The sequence below is a fragment of the Strix uralensis genome, chromosome 17, assembly GCF_047716275.1.
Source record: "Strix uralensis isolate ZFMK-TIS-50842 chromosome 17, bStrUra1, whole genome shotgun sequence".
NCBI classification, from domain to species: domain Eukaryota; kingdom Metazoa; phylum Chordata; class Aves; order Strigiformes; family Strigidae; genus Strix; species Strix uralensis.
In genome coordinates, this window is record NC_133988.1 from 1,723,224 (window position 1) to 1,739,961 (window position 16,738).

General features: G+C 53.2%; 1 protein-coding gene across 1 annotated transcript in view; it reads left to right on the forward strand.

Annotated features, from left to right (window-relative positions):
- The window catches only part of AIFM3 (AIF family member 3), a 49,755-nt gene extending 33,105 nt beyond the window's left edge, over positions 1 to 16,650 (forward strand). The window contains exons 9-21 of the mRNA XM_074887300.1: positions 76 to 162; positions 717 to 808; positions 2,712 to 2,842; positions 3,965 to 4,080; positions 4,428 to 4,499; positions 4,827 to 4,890; positions 5,834 to 5,910; positions 6,647 to 6,764; positions 7,782 to 7,880; positions 8,297 to 8,372; positions 13,530 to 13,634; positions 14,683 to 14,703; positions 15,353 to 16,650. Coding sequence (XP_074743401.1) covers positions 76 to 162; positions 717 to 808; positions 2,712 to 2,842; positions 3,965 to 4,080; positions 4,428 to 4,499; positions 4,827 to 4,890; positions 5,834 to 5,910; positions 6,647 to 6,764; positions 7,782 to 7,880; positions 8,297 to 8,372; positions 13,530 to 13,634; positions 14,683 to 14,703; positions 15,353 to 15,392 — 1,098 coding nt within the window. The 3' untranslated portion in view covers positions 15,393 to 16,650. The remainder of the gene's footprint in view (positions 1 to 75; positions 163 to 716; positions 809 to 2,711; positions 2,843 to 3,964; positions 4,081 to 4,427; positions 4,500 to 4,826; positions 4,891 to 5,833; positions 5,911 to 6,646; positions 6,765 to 7,781; positions 7,881 to 8,296; positions 8,373 to 13,529; positions 13,635 to 14,682; positions 14,704 to 15,352) is intronic.
- The last annotated feature ends 88 nt before the right edge of the window (positions 16,651 to 16,738 follow it).

Below are 16,738 nucleotides of genomic sequence, written 5' to 3' on the forward strand. Positions count from 1 at the left end.
TGTGTGGGTAACGGGCATTTCTCCACCCGCCTGTTCAACCCACAGTGGTTGACGAAAAATGGCTTTTTTTCGCAGTCGATGGATTCCCACCCGGAGCAGATTGCCCTGCGCCCCAAGGAGTTCTTCCGCACCTATGACATTGAAGTCCTGACCGAAATGCAGGTAAGGAGGGTCCTATGTGGACCTGCAGGCCGTCTCCTACAAGTGCTGGTGTGCAAAGGCTGTGTTTAGGAGATGTGGCAGCTGTTCTTGGCTCACTACATGCCATTGCAGAAACCTTGCTTCTCCCCCAGCCCCCCTGTTTTATGCCCCAGAGCACAGGTTGCCTGTGGTTGTTCAGAACCACAATTAATGCAATTCCTCCCATAGCAGGAAGGACACCCTGCACAAACCATCATTGGGAACCGTCATTTCTTACCTGCCATTTGTGAGCATCCTCACATGGATCTGGGGTGGCCAACTGGCCTCTGACTAGAATAATCAGCCTGCAAGCAGTGCAGACAGCGATTATTTAAACATTTCTCTCCATTATTTTATTTATACCGGGAGGTCTTCAAGGATTTGTGAAAAGGTAACTAGGAATATTTACAGTCTGGGTTGGCTAAACTGTGGACAGGAACACAGGAGACTAAAACCTGACAGACAAGTTGATTGGGCTGGGAGCTCAGTGAACATCTGGGATTTCATCCCTTAACATTATTTAGGAATGATTTCAGGTTGCGGCCGTGGATATCAAGAACAAGACAGCCGTGTTTAAGGATGGATTTAAGATGGAATACAACAAGCTGCTGATAGCGACTGGAAACACGTAAGTTATGAACAAACATTTTGAGAGAAACTGTTTTATCTGAGAATGTGAGGAGCTTGTGTCTGGGGATAAAGGGTCAAATATGGCAGTTGAATTTGGACACTGAATTTGTTTGCAAGAGTGTTTGCAGAAAAGGCAAGGAACACCTATTGGATACGTCTGTGCATATATCTCTATCATGTATATCTCTATAAATCTGTGCTGGGTGTGTCTGCTCAGCCAAAGCTGAAAAGCCTGTGTCACCCAAGGGTCACCCAGACATGGGGGCTGTCAGGACAGCTGTGGGATTTGCTACTGGGGTGTTTCATGGTCAGTGTCAAGGTCAAAAGGGTATTAACAAAAAGTACCCCCTGAAGCAGTCGGGGTCTGGGTGTTTGCTCTTAAAGAAACTGGTACAAAACTGAGATTTGAAAACGTGGAGGAGTTCGCCAGCAGCACCCTAACACTGTGCTGTTCCCTGGGGGCTGGCTCGAGAGAATATGGGAGAGACTCAGGAAATTCCCCCTGAGTTAATCACCTTAAAATATTAAAATTAATGCCCAGGACCTTGAACATATTTTCTTTAGCAAAAGCCTCCAAGGTGGAAGTATCCTGAATTTTTCTTTAGAGGTCATTTTTACCACGTTGCTCTTCTTTTCACCCCTCAATAATATCAACCCTGACAATCAGATCATTCATCCATCTGAATTTCCATTTTTCATTTCCTGCCAATCTTTAAGATTTTTCTCAACAATGAAAGCTTAGTGCTTCTCTGTTGCAGTTTTGATTAGGTGTTGCTGTTGCCCCAGCCTAACAGGCCCCTTTGTGAGGCTTGCCCCCAGGAGGAAAGTTTTCAAGACTGGAACCTGGTCCAGCCGTAGGGAAAAGCAGTAGCGATGTGCTTGTCGTGCTCCGCACAGCTGCTGCTGGGACCCAGAGCATCACCTGGGACCGCATCGTCCCTAGTGCCCTGGAAGGAGCGGGTCGGTTTGTTTTCAATAGGGGATTTGTCAAAATTGGCACTTTAAAATGAAAATAAGGCATCCTGGCTCCCTTTCCTTGTGCTCCTAATACAAAGGCACAAAATGAAGTAGGAGAAATGCAGCCCCCGCAAAATTTATCATCTGGGGAAGGGATGCTGCTGAACAGCCCGAGTAGGGACTCCCGTTGTCACCCTGTGTGCCACCAGTAACAGCAACAGCCCCACCAAGTGCCAATGGCTGGTGCTGGGGTGTGCAGCGCCGCAGCCAAAACACCATCTGCACCCGCCACCTAATTACGTTCAAGAGAGGATTATGCCTTTGGCAATAATTTCGAAATCCTTATGCACAAGCTCCAGATACCCCACATAAATGTTTTTAAGATACCTAAATTTTTTAGATTGTCTGTCCCACTTCCAGATGTGAGTCAGGTATGCAGGGGCCAGATATTTGAAAAATATATAGGCTCCAGTAGGCACATGGGAAGGACACGATTAAACTGCTACAACATCAGCAGTGTGCCCCTGGAAACAGATAGTGGAACCTGCATCTGCAAAGGCTTATGAAACTTTCAGCATCTGGCTCCAAAGTGTCTGCTGGAGGGCAGAGTGAGTTTTCTGTGTCCCATTAAACTTCTGAAAATTTTACGACGTGACAACAGTTAAAGCACAAGCTTGCAAAGCAGTACCTGTGCTGTGCTGTGCTGCACTGCCCCAGAGGGGAGCTCACCCCAGCCCCATGGGTACACCGGTCCAGGGATGGGGTCGGCAGCAGCCGCTGAGCAGCCCCTGCCCACCAGCATTTGTTATGTCTCCAGCCCAGAGAAAGGTGAAAAAAGGAAAGGCTGAGATGCTGCTGGAGGCCTGGAAAGAGCGTCTGCAGTCCTGTTTGCCACCACAGGGTCAAGAAAAACACCTGTATCGCCCTCAATGTGCGTTTTTCAGGCCCAAAGCTCTCAGCTGCAAAGGCAAGGAGGTGGAAAATGTTTTCAACATCCGGACGCCCGAAGATGCCAACCGTGTCGTGAAGCTGGCCACGAGCAAGAATGTGGTTATCGTGGGTGCATCCTTCCTGGGTGAGCGCTCGCTCTGCGGCTGCCTGCGCCTCAGCTGTCCACATCTTCCTGCAGATGGTCCCAGTCCCTCACCCAGTTTGTCACTGCCCAGTTAGAGGTAACCCCCCCACCCCCTAAACTGGACCTTGGGGTAGTCCAACCTCCAGCTCCAGGTGGGTGGTAAGGACATCTCCTTGCTGAAGAAATTGATTTTACTGAAGAGACTGGGCTGTTCAGCTTGCATGGACGCAGATATTGCTGTCCCAGTCTGAAAAGTATACTGGGCAAGTCCAGTGCTGGTGCTTGGGTGCTTTCAGATCTGGTGTGTCCAGATTTGGCTTCAGCTGGGAGGGTCTTGTTGGCAGGTGAAAGCCTGTGAGTTTATTTCTCTTTTGCTTTTTAGCAGGGTGGTGAATTTTTTTAAATACACAGGAAAAATATTATAGTTTCTTTGCTGGTTCTTCTTTTTGCTTGCTACGGTTCTAACAAAATTGTGGGTTCTGCAAGCCTTAAGCATAAATGGGTATTAGTAAGGGAATTTATTATAAAATGTTCGGTGTGTGTTTTTCTTCTTTTAAAAAAAAATTCCTGTTTTAATGGTCCAATCAATCCCACCTACAGCAAAGCATGGGGGCGACGACCCAACTGTAACCTGCAGGTCATAAGAAAGATCCATTTCCAAAACAAAACCCCATAGATAGGAAATGTCTTGGTAAAGGTTCCCATGCAATTACCAGCACCAAAATTCTCCCATTCGGATCGGAGAAAACAGCTCGTCACAAGGGCTGTTTTCAGCCCACAGCTCATTACCTCTGCTGAGACAGTCCCAGCCGTAAGAGGAAGGTTTCCCTCATCTGAGGTCCATTGCTCCAAGTGCTGCAGCTTCCCAGGGCACTTTGGGACTTCACCATGGCCAGTTCCTCCCTTCAGTCTTTGAAACCTGCATCTAAGAACAAATCACCATAAATCATAAATCTCACCTGAAATGGCCTGTGCCCTTGTGGCCACCAGGTCTGATGGCATCCCAGAGCTCCCAGTAGAGCAGCTCCAACCTCCCCAGCCAGGAGCGAACAAGGCTGCTCCTCCGCTGTGGCCAGCGCCGGGGGCTTCCCGCGGCCGCTCGGACCTGCTTCTGTTTCCCAGGGATGGAGGTGGCCGCCTACCTCGCGGAGAGGGCCCACTCCGTGTCCCTGGTGGAGCTGGAGGAAGTCCCCTTCAAGAAGTTCCTTGGGGAGAGGGTTGGCCGTGCTGTCATGAAGGTGACCTCGCTTTCCCATCCGGGGGGTGGTTTTGGTGACAGCGGGTTCTGCTTGTTTCACTTATTGCACTAATTAATTTGTTATTTGATGTTTATTGATTAAGCTGTGATGGTAGCAGTCTCTAGAAAGAAAGAACGGGCTGCGTCTTCCCTCTCGTGGTCCACATGCTGTAGAGCACCTTCTTCTGGACACGTGTTGGGGTCGGAGGTGGTGCTGACCCCTTTTGCAGCACGGGGCGAGGCGAGCCCGGAGGGTGGGCAGGGCAGTGCGGGGGGCAGAGGGACACCAAGGGCGGGCCTGGTTCAGGATCCTGATGTCCCCTGCTCTGTCCCATGTCCCCCCTCCAGATGTTTGAGAGCAACAGGGTGAAGTTCTACATGCAGACAGAGGTGTCGGAGCTGCGGGAGCAGGAGGGCAAGGTAGGGTGTGGGCAGGGGCTCCCCGGGGGCACCACCACAGCATCCCCCCAGGGCTGCCGTTCCCTTTGCCACTGGGGTTTTGCCCTCTACTCTTTCCTACCCTCTGAAATTCGTATTCCTGGATTTAGTCCCCAGGAGCAAACATGCTCCAGCGCGGTGTGCGGGGTGGTTTCATTGCTCCCACCCTCTTCCTGCTGCTGTTATAATGAATTATGGTCAACGTGCATGTCAAAAATGAAGTGAGCTGCCAGCTTGGCTTGCTGCTGCTATGGGGAGGCGGGGGGTTGTCCCTGAAATAACTGTGATGTCCCACTGTGTCTAATGCAGCTGAAGGAGGTTGTGCTGAAGAGCGGGAAGGTCCTGCGTGCCGATGTGTGTGTCGTTGGTGTTGGTAAGGGGCTGTTGCTGTGGGTGCAGAGCCCGGCGGGCTGGTGGTGCTTTGCTCAGTGGAGGAGAAGCTGGAGGGGATGTGGCAGTGATGGGCCCCCAGGGCCAGGTAGCTGGGGGTGCTGGTGGGGATGTGCCAGCTCTGCTCAGCTGCCACACATAAGTCTGCGTAGAAAAGCTGAAAAGGGCCTTTTTAGAGCCTCCACCCCAAAATGGAACTGAAGATATATTTGGAAAATAGTAATGGTTTTGTTTTTTCCAGAAAAAAACCCTATTCAAACCAATTTCATCCTCTTAAGTTGTTTTTTTAAAGCCTCCCCAAACTGAATTTTTTTCTTCTTTTTTTTTTTTTTTTTTTTTTATTGCTGTCACTACCGTAGAAGAGGGTATTTTTTTCCTTTATATCTGGGGGAAATAAAAATCCCTTTCTTGCTCTGTAACGTTTCAAAGTGTTGCGGACTGGAAGAATCACAGAATTTGTTTAATTCTGCTTTTGTTGTTTTATTGGCTACTCTGATTTGAGGAAAAAAAAGATCAAAAAAAGAAAATGAAAGCTGAAGAAAAGGTACAGATTGTACAGGAGGTGGAGGAACCCTGTCTGGAAACCCAAGGGCTCGCTTTTAAATATATTTTTTTCAAAATATCTATAAAAGAGAAGTGGATTGAAAATCATCTTCAAGCATTAGAAAAAGATGGTGGGCAGTGGTGCACTGATGGTTTGGAGAGCAGTAGGGACCTCGGGGGTGCAGAGGGTGATGTAGTGGGAGTAGTGGGGGCTCTGTAAGGTGCGTGGCTCTGCCCCCCGCCCCCAAAGCAGCCCGCTGCCTTTCCCTTGGCGCAGACAGGTTGTCCGGGCAGGGGGCAGATCTGCTGGCCTCGGGATCAGCCCCCCAGGGGCTGTGGGGATGCCTGGTTATGGCACCGGCAGCCCTTGCCTTCTCCTGCAGGCGCAGTCCCAGCGACGGGCTTTCTCAAGCAGAGTGGCATCAACATCGACTCCAAAGGCTTCATTGTGGTAAACAAGGTGAGTCTGGGGGGCAGCCCCTGCCTGGGGGGGAACAGGAGGAGCTGAGTCTGCTCTCCTCCAAAATGAACTTCCCTGGGGCTCCAAACTGCTGTTGCAGGGTCATTTCATCCACCAAAATGCTGGGAGCATCATGCTGGAGCACCTGGGAACCCCCTGCAAGTGAGGGGTTTGCAAATCCCAGCCCTGGATGCTGTGGCTTGGGCCCAGCTCTGAGCTGTCCTGGAATGGTGTGGATGTTTGGAGGGGAAAGAACTGGAGAAAGATCCACCCTTTCGAGGATCCCGAAGGATCTCATCTTTCCTCCCCACCACCAGCGACTCCAATGGGAGCGGTGTTGGTGCTGGTGGGTGGTGTCTGCCATGAGCCAGGAGTATGTTGAGGGGGCTGGGGCTCATTGCTACCCACCCCTGTGCTTATTGCTCATGTGTGCAATCAGCCAGGCTCTGTTTGCAAGCACTGACAGATCCCAGTCTTCTAAGAGGGGCTCCAAGACACCAGTCTGTGTCTTTTCACCAAGTAACCCACTGGCAGAGGGATGCTGTAGGTCCCTGCCTGCATGGTCTGCTCTGAAAGTGAAGAACGCTAAATCAGATCCCACCTGGGGGTCCCACAGCTGAGCAGAGGTTGTCCATGTGCTCACAGGGGCTGTGGCAGCTCTAGAGCAGATCCCTGTTCCTGTTCGTGTAGGAGGGTGCAAACCCCACTGACGCACACTTCTGCTTTCCCCCTGCAGATGATGCAAACCAACATCCCTGGAGTCTTCGCAGCTGGTGATGCTGTCACGTTCCCGCTGGCCTTGAGGAATAATAAGAAGGTGAACGTCCCTCACTGGCAGATGGCCCATATGCACGGTGGGTGCTTTTCAGTCCCTTCTCTTTGCAACAGCAAATTTCTTATGGAAAAGAGCCTTTTCCAGATCCCCGGGAATTTTCCAAGCCCTCTAGCAAGAGAATGAGACAACTGCCAACAGGGAAACTGGGTAGTTGTCTTAAACATTTTGAAGCATGTGTATTTTATCCTGCCCAATATGCCTTCGTTTGTCAGCCTTCTTGATGTGCATTGCCTAACGATGCCTCGTTACAAACACAGAGGTGCTCAGGGATGGGCTTTTCCAAACGCCACGTGCTCCCTGACATCTGCAGTTGCTGCAGGAGCCTCATCTTATCCTTGCCCCGGGACACTTAGGAGCTCACATCCTAATATTAGCTCGAGCTCACATCTCCGACTGGGCTGCCCACACCGCCAGGCTGGCCCAGGAACATGAGATTGAGAGCTGAGACCTTTCTCCCCTTCACAGCAGCAAGCCTGGAGACCCTGGCGTGATCGGCTGCCCTTGAGCTTTCCAAGGCCACAACCCTGTGGGGAGGTTGACCTCTGGGTGGGTGGCCTGCGTGAGTGGTTTTGGAACCACCCCTCCGAAGTTAGCCTTTGGACACAGCCCCCCTTTAATGCTGGTCCAGACATGCCTCGGTGTCATGGACTGTACCCTACCAGTCTCCATGCCCTCAGGGGGTTTATCCATCCCATCCCCGTTTGCAGTGGGAGCTCAGAAAGCTCTCAGCCCTGTCGCTGCTGCAGAAGTTGGGTTGCAACAGGCTCATGAGCACATCGCTCATGCCAGTGGAGGAGACGAGTCAGGAGGAGCTGCACTGCTGGGGGGACTCTGGGCCCAGCCTCGGACGATGCAATGCATTTCCTTCTTGGTGCTTGGTGCTCTGTGTTTGGGTTTTTCCGCCTAAGCAGAAGGTCTTGGTTTCCCTGTACTCTGGGACTGGAGGTATCGACGCTGTGCTGCAACCTGAGGGCAGACCACAACGCTTGCCCCAGCGCGGAGCTTCGCCGCTTATTCTGCTGCTTCTCTCTTCCAGGCCGAATAGCCGCGCTGAACATGCTGGCCCACGGCATGGAGATCAGCACGGTCCCGTATTTGTGGACTGCTATGTTCGGGAAGAGCATCCGATATGCGGGTAAGGGGCTCCCCAGGGCTGCTGTAGAGTTTGTGCTGGTGGAGATGTCCCGGGATAGAGAAGTCACAGCCATCTCCCTCGCTGTGGACCCTCCGTGGCAGCCTCTGCCTCGGGTCTGCTCCCCTTCCCGGCTCCTGAGGGTTTTAGTATCTCCTCCGAAACCTGTCTGATCCTGGCTGGGGGGTGCAGGGCCAGAGGGATGGCTGTGGGCACAAGGGATGGCCCAGCATGGACAGAGACGGTCTCCCTGAACCTCTCTGAACAAAACGGGGTGCTTTTTGGTACCCTCACCTTCTGGTGCTGGTCTCTTGGTAACTGCAGGACACAATTTGTGTAGCTCTGGGTTGAAACTCTGTCTTACGGCCTAGAGATAGATCCAGGAGAATTGTTGCTGAATCCACTTCTCTGCCTTCCAGGCCACGGGGAAGGATTTGATGATGTTGTCATTCAGGGAGATTTAGATGAACTGAAGTTTGTGGCATTCTATACCAAGTAAGTGTTTCTCCATGTTCCTACACAGGCATTCACCCAAACTTGTTTCGCTAGACTGGAAAATATTTTTGCCACAGATTCTGTCAGTTGGTTTTGTTCCTCTCCGGACACTGAGGTTGCAAGACATTAGTAAAATGCCCCAGAAAAATGATGTGCTAAGCATAATGCAAGTTAAACTGGTCTTTGGACTTAATGTCTCTGCCAGATGTAAGCACTTTGTCTGTTCACATAGTGTCTGAGAGCAGATAATGGCTTCTATTAATTTGTTGCTGGCAATTCCCATCAAAGATTTCCTTCCCATCACATCACTGTGTTAATGATTTGTGACCAGGGCTGGACTGAGAGCTCAGACATCACCATTTCTGCTCCTGGTTTGACACATTCAGCTCAAAAAAACTCTTCTGTTAACAAGCTGTGATGGTTAGGAAGAGTTCAGGAGCTTTCGTTAAACCTGTAGCGAAACCCAGCTCTCCCCAGGCTGGGAGCCTACCTGGGAATATTTTCCTGAGATGTGTTGCCTCTGCTGTTCTTGAGCCATGCTGGCTGTTTAGACTGGCAAGACCATGAATTTATCCCCAAAATATTTACTGCTGTTTATTCTTTTGTTGCCTTTGTTCCATCCCAATCTGAAATCAATGACCACAGAGCCTCCTCATGGCTGGAGATGGAGGGGATTTCTTCAAGTGTTTTCTAATATTAAGGATGGGGAGAGTGAAACCAAGGAAGTGAAGGTCTGCCTGGCTCAGCAATCAAACTCGTTGGCAGCAGCGTTCAGGCAGGGATCGGGAGGCAGCTCTGGGCAGGCGCCAGCTCTGCTCTGCAGAGATCATCTCAGCAGGGCTCGCTGCCCCTCTGTCCCTTGCCCAGTGTCCCTCACAGCCTCCCCTCTGCATCCCCCTCCCTGAGGGTGGCTGCTTGCCCCCATGGCTCCAGGAAGGAGCCTGGCAGTTGGATGTGTCCATCGGGTTTGGAGAGGCACAGGGCTCACTTTATCACCCCGTGGCACCAGCCAGCTGGGTCACTGGCACTCGCCCTCCTTCTCCTGGTGCCTGTGCACCTCAGATAAAAACCTGCTGCAGGCACTGGGGTGCCAGCAGGTGCTGGAGCACATGGACACACCTCTGGGCTCACTAGCACCGTGGCCAAAATCGCCTGAAAGGGTGAGTTTGTGCAAGGCACCACCTGTGCTGGGGAGAGCTGCTGCAAGGGGACATTCCCCTTCTATAGCCACAGCCACGGGTCTATCACTCCCCACCCTCTTGCTGTTCTGAAGTGCATTTAAATCACATAACTCTCAAAGCAGCGTTTAAAAATACACAGTTTGCTTAGTGACTGTGAGCCAGTGGAAGATAAAAACCCATTTTCGGCAGTTTTGCTGCAGTGATTTGCAGAGTTGTATGTACTTTTGCCCCTGCATCCCCTGTGAAGCCACTCCACTGCTGCTATGTTGCCCTGTCTCGGGTCTGCTGGCCTCGCTGGCAGTCCCCTGGGTGCAGCATTACGGGGTCGAGCATCCACAAACCGCACTGGCACACATTTCTTTCCAGCATGTAATTTTCTTTGAATCCTCTGTTCCTCCTTTCCATACCAGAGCATTTAGCTCTTCATCCCAGCCCTAATTAGAAAGGAAATGTCAGATTGCTTTAATTAAACATCTGTAGAGCCTGTTCAAAAGGAAAGCCCTGAGCAAGGTGCATAATCCCTGCTCTGTGCAGCGGCCCCATGCTCAGCAGACCTGCCGGCACGCAGCAAAGCTGGGCTCGGTGGGCAGCAGCTCCCTGGCGGGGGTCCGCCGCTAAGCGCCGTGTTGTTCTGCTGCTCAGGAGGAGCTCCTGGAGATGGCTTTTGGGTACCAGGACGGCGTCCTGCGCTGAGAGCCGGAGGTACTGGGGGAGTGCAGGCTGGCAGGGGGCTGACCAGTGCATCTCCTGCTGCTTTGCTGAGCTGTAACCAAGCCCCCGTCTCTGCATCTGTGAGAGGCCACCGGGAGCATTTCTTCCTCTTTTTCTCATTTGGTGATAGTTCTTCTGGTTGGTGCTTTTGGACTGAGGACTCTGTCCCAAATTGACCATCCCCTTCTGCTTCCTTCTGCCATGCTCACCCAATGGTTTGGACTCTTCTCCTCCTGGTGCGCCCTGTCTTGGCTGTTGCATGAACCGCTGGTGGTTCCCACTCCTGGAGCCTGTCTTCATCATTGACTTTTACAATAAGGCTCTTTTTTCCCCAGAGTTTGAAGAAGAAAGCTGTTTACTTATCCCTGTTCAGGGCTGTGTGACATGTGGAGGGGTCAGCGTGAGGCCCTGTGCCAGGAGGTGTATGGGACGGTGCTCTGCAGATGTCCCCATGGGACCCTGCGTTCACCGCAGCACCTCAGCCAGAACAGACCAATGTCTTCCCACCCCTGAGACCCTGGAGATCTTGGGAGATACAGGGAATTGCTGTGGTTGTCATCTTCACGGTTCCCCACTTTTGTTGCACTGAACCCTGCAGAGGAAGGGACACGTTGTAGACATGGTGCGCATCCACAGCACTCCATCTTCCCTCAGCCTTTACGCCAAGAATTCTGGTTGCTCCAGACCCCAGGTTCAGGAAGGGCACTCTTGCTGCCTCTGAAGAGCTTTTGAAAAAGAAGCTTCCCCATCTGTCAGACAAAATGTTTAAAAGCAACTGCTGATGTGGGGATGTTTCAGCTCACCAGTGCCCCATGAGTTATTTCACAAAAGGACCAGCTCCCCACTGATGGAAATGTTTGGGCTGCATTCCCGGGTGGTCGTGTCAGCACTGGCTGGGCTTGAGGCTGAGTTGGTGGGTGACTGGTGGGATTACATCTTCCTTTCCTTTCTCTTGCATGCTTTTGGTTATTCATTCCCTTGGAACGGCGCATCTCCCCCTGGTTTTGATGGATAGGTCTCTCCAACCACTTCGTGTTTCCCAACTGGGAGCTGCCTGTGCTCAGGAAACCAAATGTAGAACCTTCAAGACTGTGTGGTATGATGTGAAGGTGGTGCAGAGCCTCCCAGGAGTCCTGAAGCCTCAGCCCCTGTTGTGTGCTGGAGACACCAAGCGATGGTGAAGTAGCCAAGGCCAAGGCCCTGTGTGATGGAAACAACTACCTGTAGGGCCTCCCCGGGATGTGGTTCACAGTGGGATTTTGGCAGTTTGTGTTTCTGGACTTGGGGCCACAGGAGAAGAGGCAATCTGCACTGCTGTGCCATCAGGTACTGCTGCAAGAGTCTTGGAAGGAGACTTCTGTAAAGAAGACTCATGAGTCCCTGCACATACAATTGGAGTTACACCCCTAGGGAATGGGGTCCTGTCCTGGGGAGAGTGGAGGAACTCGTTTACATCAGGTGGGACATCAAGCATCACAACAGAGAAGATGCAGGCTCAGAAAGTAAAAAGCTCTTCTAAATCACAGCAGCAGTCCTCGAACATGACAGCCCAGCAGGCAGTTCAGCTGAACACACACGTGCTTTGTAATCTTCTTGGGTGGTTAATTACCCTCACTGCCTGCCACGGACACCCGTTTTCCGGTGTGAATGTATTTGTTGTCCACATCTGTCTGTTGCTCCTTATTCTCACCTCATCTGCTGGATGGAAGAGCCGCAGGATATCCCCTCTGCTGTAGGTACACATCTCTGCAGTGAGTTAACGATGCTTGAGATGGGATTTCCAATGGCATCCAAGTCTTGTTCTAGAGCTCCTGGCAATGCAGCAGCTCCCCCTTCCCGCAGCCATTCCTGTGGAGCAGCACCCTGTGCTGGAGCCTGGCTGGTGTCGGTCCCTCTCTGGGTCTGGCTGGTATGGACTAAGCTGTGGACAAGCTCCAGTGGCTCCAGAGAACATTCTGGGCTCCTGGTCTGCTTTGCACACCTGTGCTCATCCATGGGACAGGGAAGTCAGTCCGCTGCTCCATTTCTGACTTGCTCTCCCTTATTTGTAGTGAGCTTATTTAGGAATCAGAGCCTTTTGCAGTAGATAGTCTTCTGTGATGGAGCTACCCCATGGCTTTGTGGGACAGCTGGGAGAGGTTGCTTCAACTCCCATGGCTCCACAGAGATGAAGCATGGCTTCTGCTCTTCTCCTCTCGGAAAGCAAGTACATGTTTCCCCTTTTCCTCCCCGACTGCTCTTTGCTCTGTTGGTCACGGGGTTCTTTGGCAGCGGATTGAAGAGCAGATCTTGATTTGTTGGGTGCTTTTACTCTTCAACTTACTCAACAATATCACCAATGTTTAATATTTTACCCACGCACCTTCTCTGATCTTTACATTGTTTCTCTATTCAGTTATCTATTTATGAGTCATCTCTTGGGTTCTCTTTGAAGATTTATGCTCAGGTTGATCTTTTCAAACCTCAAAACAGAAGAGCCCTTTTTGTTTGCCTTGTGACCTTTAGCCAAAGCTCCTCCAGCATTTTTACATCCTCTTCCCTTCCGCTTCACTTGTTTCCCATTCAGCCTTTGAGGTGACATTGTGCCACCAGCACTGACGTCCTGGTGGGTAATGGTCAGCCAGACTGGGACGTGCTGCTGGACATCCCATATACGCAGGAGTTTCCTCACTGGGGCTGGTGGGGCACTGGTGTCGGACACTCCAGTTGTCCCGGTGCTTTGGGAGGACCATGCCTGAGGAGCGGCTCGGGGGTGGGGGTCAGGAAGGGGATGTGGAGCAGCACAACCGAGTGTCCTGCGGAGGAATCCTGACCATCCACCTCTCCACTCCTGTGGTACAGGGCAGCAGCGCATGGATCGCCTGCCCGCATGGCCGCAGCCACTGTGGGCATCCTTGCTGATGGCCAGGGTTTTATCCACCATCAGGTCCATCTTTGCTGGCGTTTTCCCACAGATGCCAGGGTGGCCAGAGCTGTCTCCGTCCCCTGGGCACCCTAGTGACGCTCACCACGCCAGCATGTGGGCACCAGTGAGACCACAGAGGGACCAGCCTGCAGTGCCAGCTCTGAGCCCTTTCCTGTCCCTTGTCCCCCACTGCTAGCGCAGTTCCCATGGTGCTCTCGCCTTGGGATGGGTCCTGACCCTGGAGCGGGTGTTTCTCTTTCTTTGCTTCCTGCTTCTCTCCAGCATGTTGTTTTTGGGGTGATGGGGTCGTGGCCACCCTGGGCTGCCCTAACTGCTCTGCTCTGCTCTGCCTGGCCCTAGGAGCGACGAGGTGATGGCTGTAGCCAGCATGAACTACGACCCTATTGTGTCCAAGGTGGCTGAGGTCCTGGCTGCCGGCAGGACCATCCGAAAGCGTGATGTGGAGTAAGTAGACGCGCTGCAGGAACCAGCAGTGCCAGGGCAGGGGCCGAGCATAGCCATGGGGTGCAGGGCAGGGGCTGAGCACCCCAAGGCAGGACTCCAACAGGCACTGGGCAGCTCTTTTCCACTGCTCCCCGCCCTGTAACCTTCTTGCATCTTCCTTCCTGTCCTGCTCACTCCAACCTCTCAGCTGCCTCTCAGCTGCCTCCAGCTCTGGCATCCTGCACACACGGTGTTTGTCTTTAACACCAGGATCCAAATGCTTACACATGTGATGGGACAGTGGTGCTCACTGCCACCAGGCGCTGGCACATCACCAAGGCGTCACTGCCTGATGCTGGGGTGCCCCTGGGCACCCAGTCAGTTGAGGGGACCTGCAGAGAGGGGCTGGGTGCGCAGCCTGTGCACAACACTCTGCAAGAGCATAACCCGGAGAGCTCACAGTGCCAGGACACCAGCCCTTGGTGTCTCAGCCTCCAGTTCATTGGGGTGTAGATTGTAGACAAAGTGCATTTTTTTCCCTTCACTTTGTTTTTAAGACTTTGCACAGGAAAGAGAGCATGCAGAGTGTGGGTGCAGAACATGGTGTGCTGGAAGGCAAACACTAGGGAGGTGACAACAGCCAGGAAGGAGCCTTTAGAGTGGGAATCAGAGCTGAGGGAGGAATCTGGGTCCCTGTCCCTGGGGTGTTTCCACATCTGGAATAAAAGCAGACTTTTTCAAAAGCCTGGGGAGAGAAGCACTCCCAGTCCCCAGGCAGCCCCAAGCCAGCTCAGACACCCCAGGCACCCCTGGGATGGGGAACATGTCAAGGATCCACCCAGCCACCAGTGACTGGGGCAGGGCTGGGTCCATCCTCTCCGATACCTTGGAAGGTGGTTGCTGGCTGCCTAGTTTGCAGCTGGGTGGGAGGTGGCATCTCATGGGCAGCCCAGCAGTGGGGGGAGCTGCTGGCCTCCACGGTGGAGCTCAGCAAGCCTGGAGGAAGCCAGACCGCCTAAACCTGAATGTCTTTTCTCTCTCTGTCTCCTGCTGCTTTCACACCTTTTAGGCTGTTTGTCCGTCACGGCAAGTACGTTCGGTTTGGGGTCCCGGGTGTGAAGGGCTGGCAGGGGAGGGACAGCCAGCCCCCTGCTTGGGCTGTGTCCCTAATTCCTGGGGGGGGGACACACTGGTTATGGCTGCATGCTTGCTTTTCAGCCACCCCCCCGCAGGGTGTGATGCTGCTGTGCTGGGTGGTGGGGCTGGGGGTGGCAGGAGCTGCGCCGGGGCTGGGTGGGCATGGCTGCTACATCCCCTTTTCAGGGTGCTGGTGCACTGATCTGCTGGGAACAGGCAGCTGCCTTCTGGCTGGGACCCCGCTCAGCTGGGGAGGTGGCTGCCATTCAGTGGCTTTCCGTGAATTTTCAGCTGAATGCCAGAAGGCCTTGTTTATAGATAGAAAAATAGTTTGAACACAGTTTTACATGGAACTGAGGACCTGCAAAAGAGTGTTTGGACAGTTTTAGTGACATGTGAGTGAGGGCTCAGGTGTCCCGTGTGAGGAAAGGGTGCTGCCATCCTGCCCGGGCTGGCTGTGCCTCTGCGCCGAGCAGCACCGGTGCTGCCGGGGTGGGGACCGATGACCGGACGAGCGCCGAGGGCAGCGCCCAGGCACACCGAGCACGTTTGCGTGTGCATGCTGGCAGACATCTCACAGCGCTGCTGGTTTTTTCTCTTAGGACTGGAGATATGTCCTGGCTAACTGGGAAAGGCTCCTAACGCTGCTGGCGGCTGCGCCCTCCTGATGCTGCACTTGCTGTGGGGAGACGGGATGGCAGCTCCACGGACAAGGGGGAACACCACAGCTGAGTCATTTCCCTTTGAGACTTGGATGCACCCAGCGCCTGTCACTGCGCACTTACCTTCCCAGCAGACCACCACCAGCTCCTCTGCCTCAGTGCCTACCAGGCTTGGGCTCTGCTGTTGCAATTCCCATGGAACACTGGAAAAGCAGCCCCCAGAGCACGGGGTTTGGCACTGGCACGGGCGCTGTGTGGCTGAGGATGCTGCCGACAGGCCAGGGGGTCCCCAGGCAGGTCTGCCCCAAGCACGTCCCTCACCCCCGTAAACAGTGCGAGTGCCTTTTGTTGCTCCCTGTGCTTTCAAGCATGTTGCCCCTTCCCAAAACCTCTCCGCTCCCAGCAGAGCTCTGATGCGCATCCCCACAGAGCCTGACATCTGCTCCCTCGCCACATGGCTGCAGCGCTTGCCGCAGCTCTCCCCATGCCCACCCACCCTGCGGAGCTCCTGGGGGGGACAGGGAGATGGGGTCTCACCGGGTGGTCTCTGTACAGCCTGTGGTTGTGTTTTGCATTCTCCCTTCTCCGGGCTGGTTGCCCTGTTCAGGCCCCTCAGCAGAGGTGGGTCCCTGCCCAAGCCGAGGGCTCTGGAGCTCATCGGTCCCCGTCCCAGCACCTGCAGCATCTCCCCATCTCTCAGGGCTTGGTTTGGCCTTGGGCACTGGCAGCCCTTGTCAGTCCCTGGGGTGCAGAGCGGGGCTCCCTGCAGAGGTGCAACAGCTGGACTGCAGCCCCCGGGCTTGGTGGCTGTCCTTCCAGCCAGCCTTGTGATGTCTCTCTCCTTAACAATTATCACAGAAGTAGTACTGCTGCTGAAATGTTACTCAAGGAAAAGTAGCCAGAGGAGTATTTCGTCATTCATTCCTCCTGTTGCCTAGTGCCAGTGCTGCATTTCTCATCTCAGCTTTCCATGTCAGTGCTCTGCTGTCGTGTTTTCTGCCCCTTGCTGGAAGAAGAGCATTATCTCCAGCTCAGGAGTGGACCTGGCCAGCCCACAGCCCTGTGTCCATCAGCCCAGCAGAGCTGGGGGGCAAGAACCCCCCTTGGAGAGCCTCCAGTGCTCTGTCCTGGGGGAAGGTTCTTCCCCAGCAGTCAGTGTTTTACCCTGAGCCCAAAGCAAGAGGATTTATATTTTTAATTTGATTCACCCCCTATAAATTAAAAATGTACTATTGGGATCTGGATCATCTCTGATTCCTTCCAAGGCCTTGGGTCACCTCTGCAGGTCAGCTGGGTGGTGCAAGCACCTCTTGTGTGGAGGCTTCC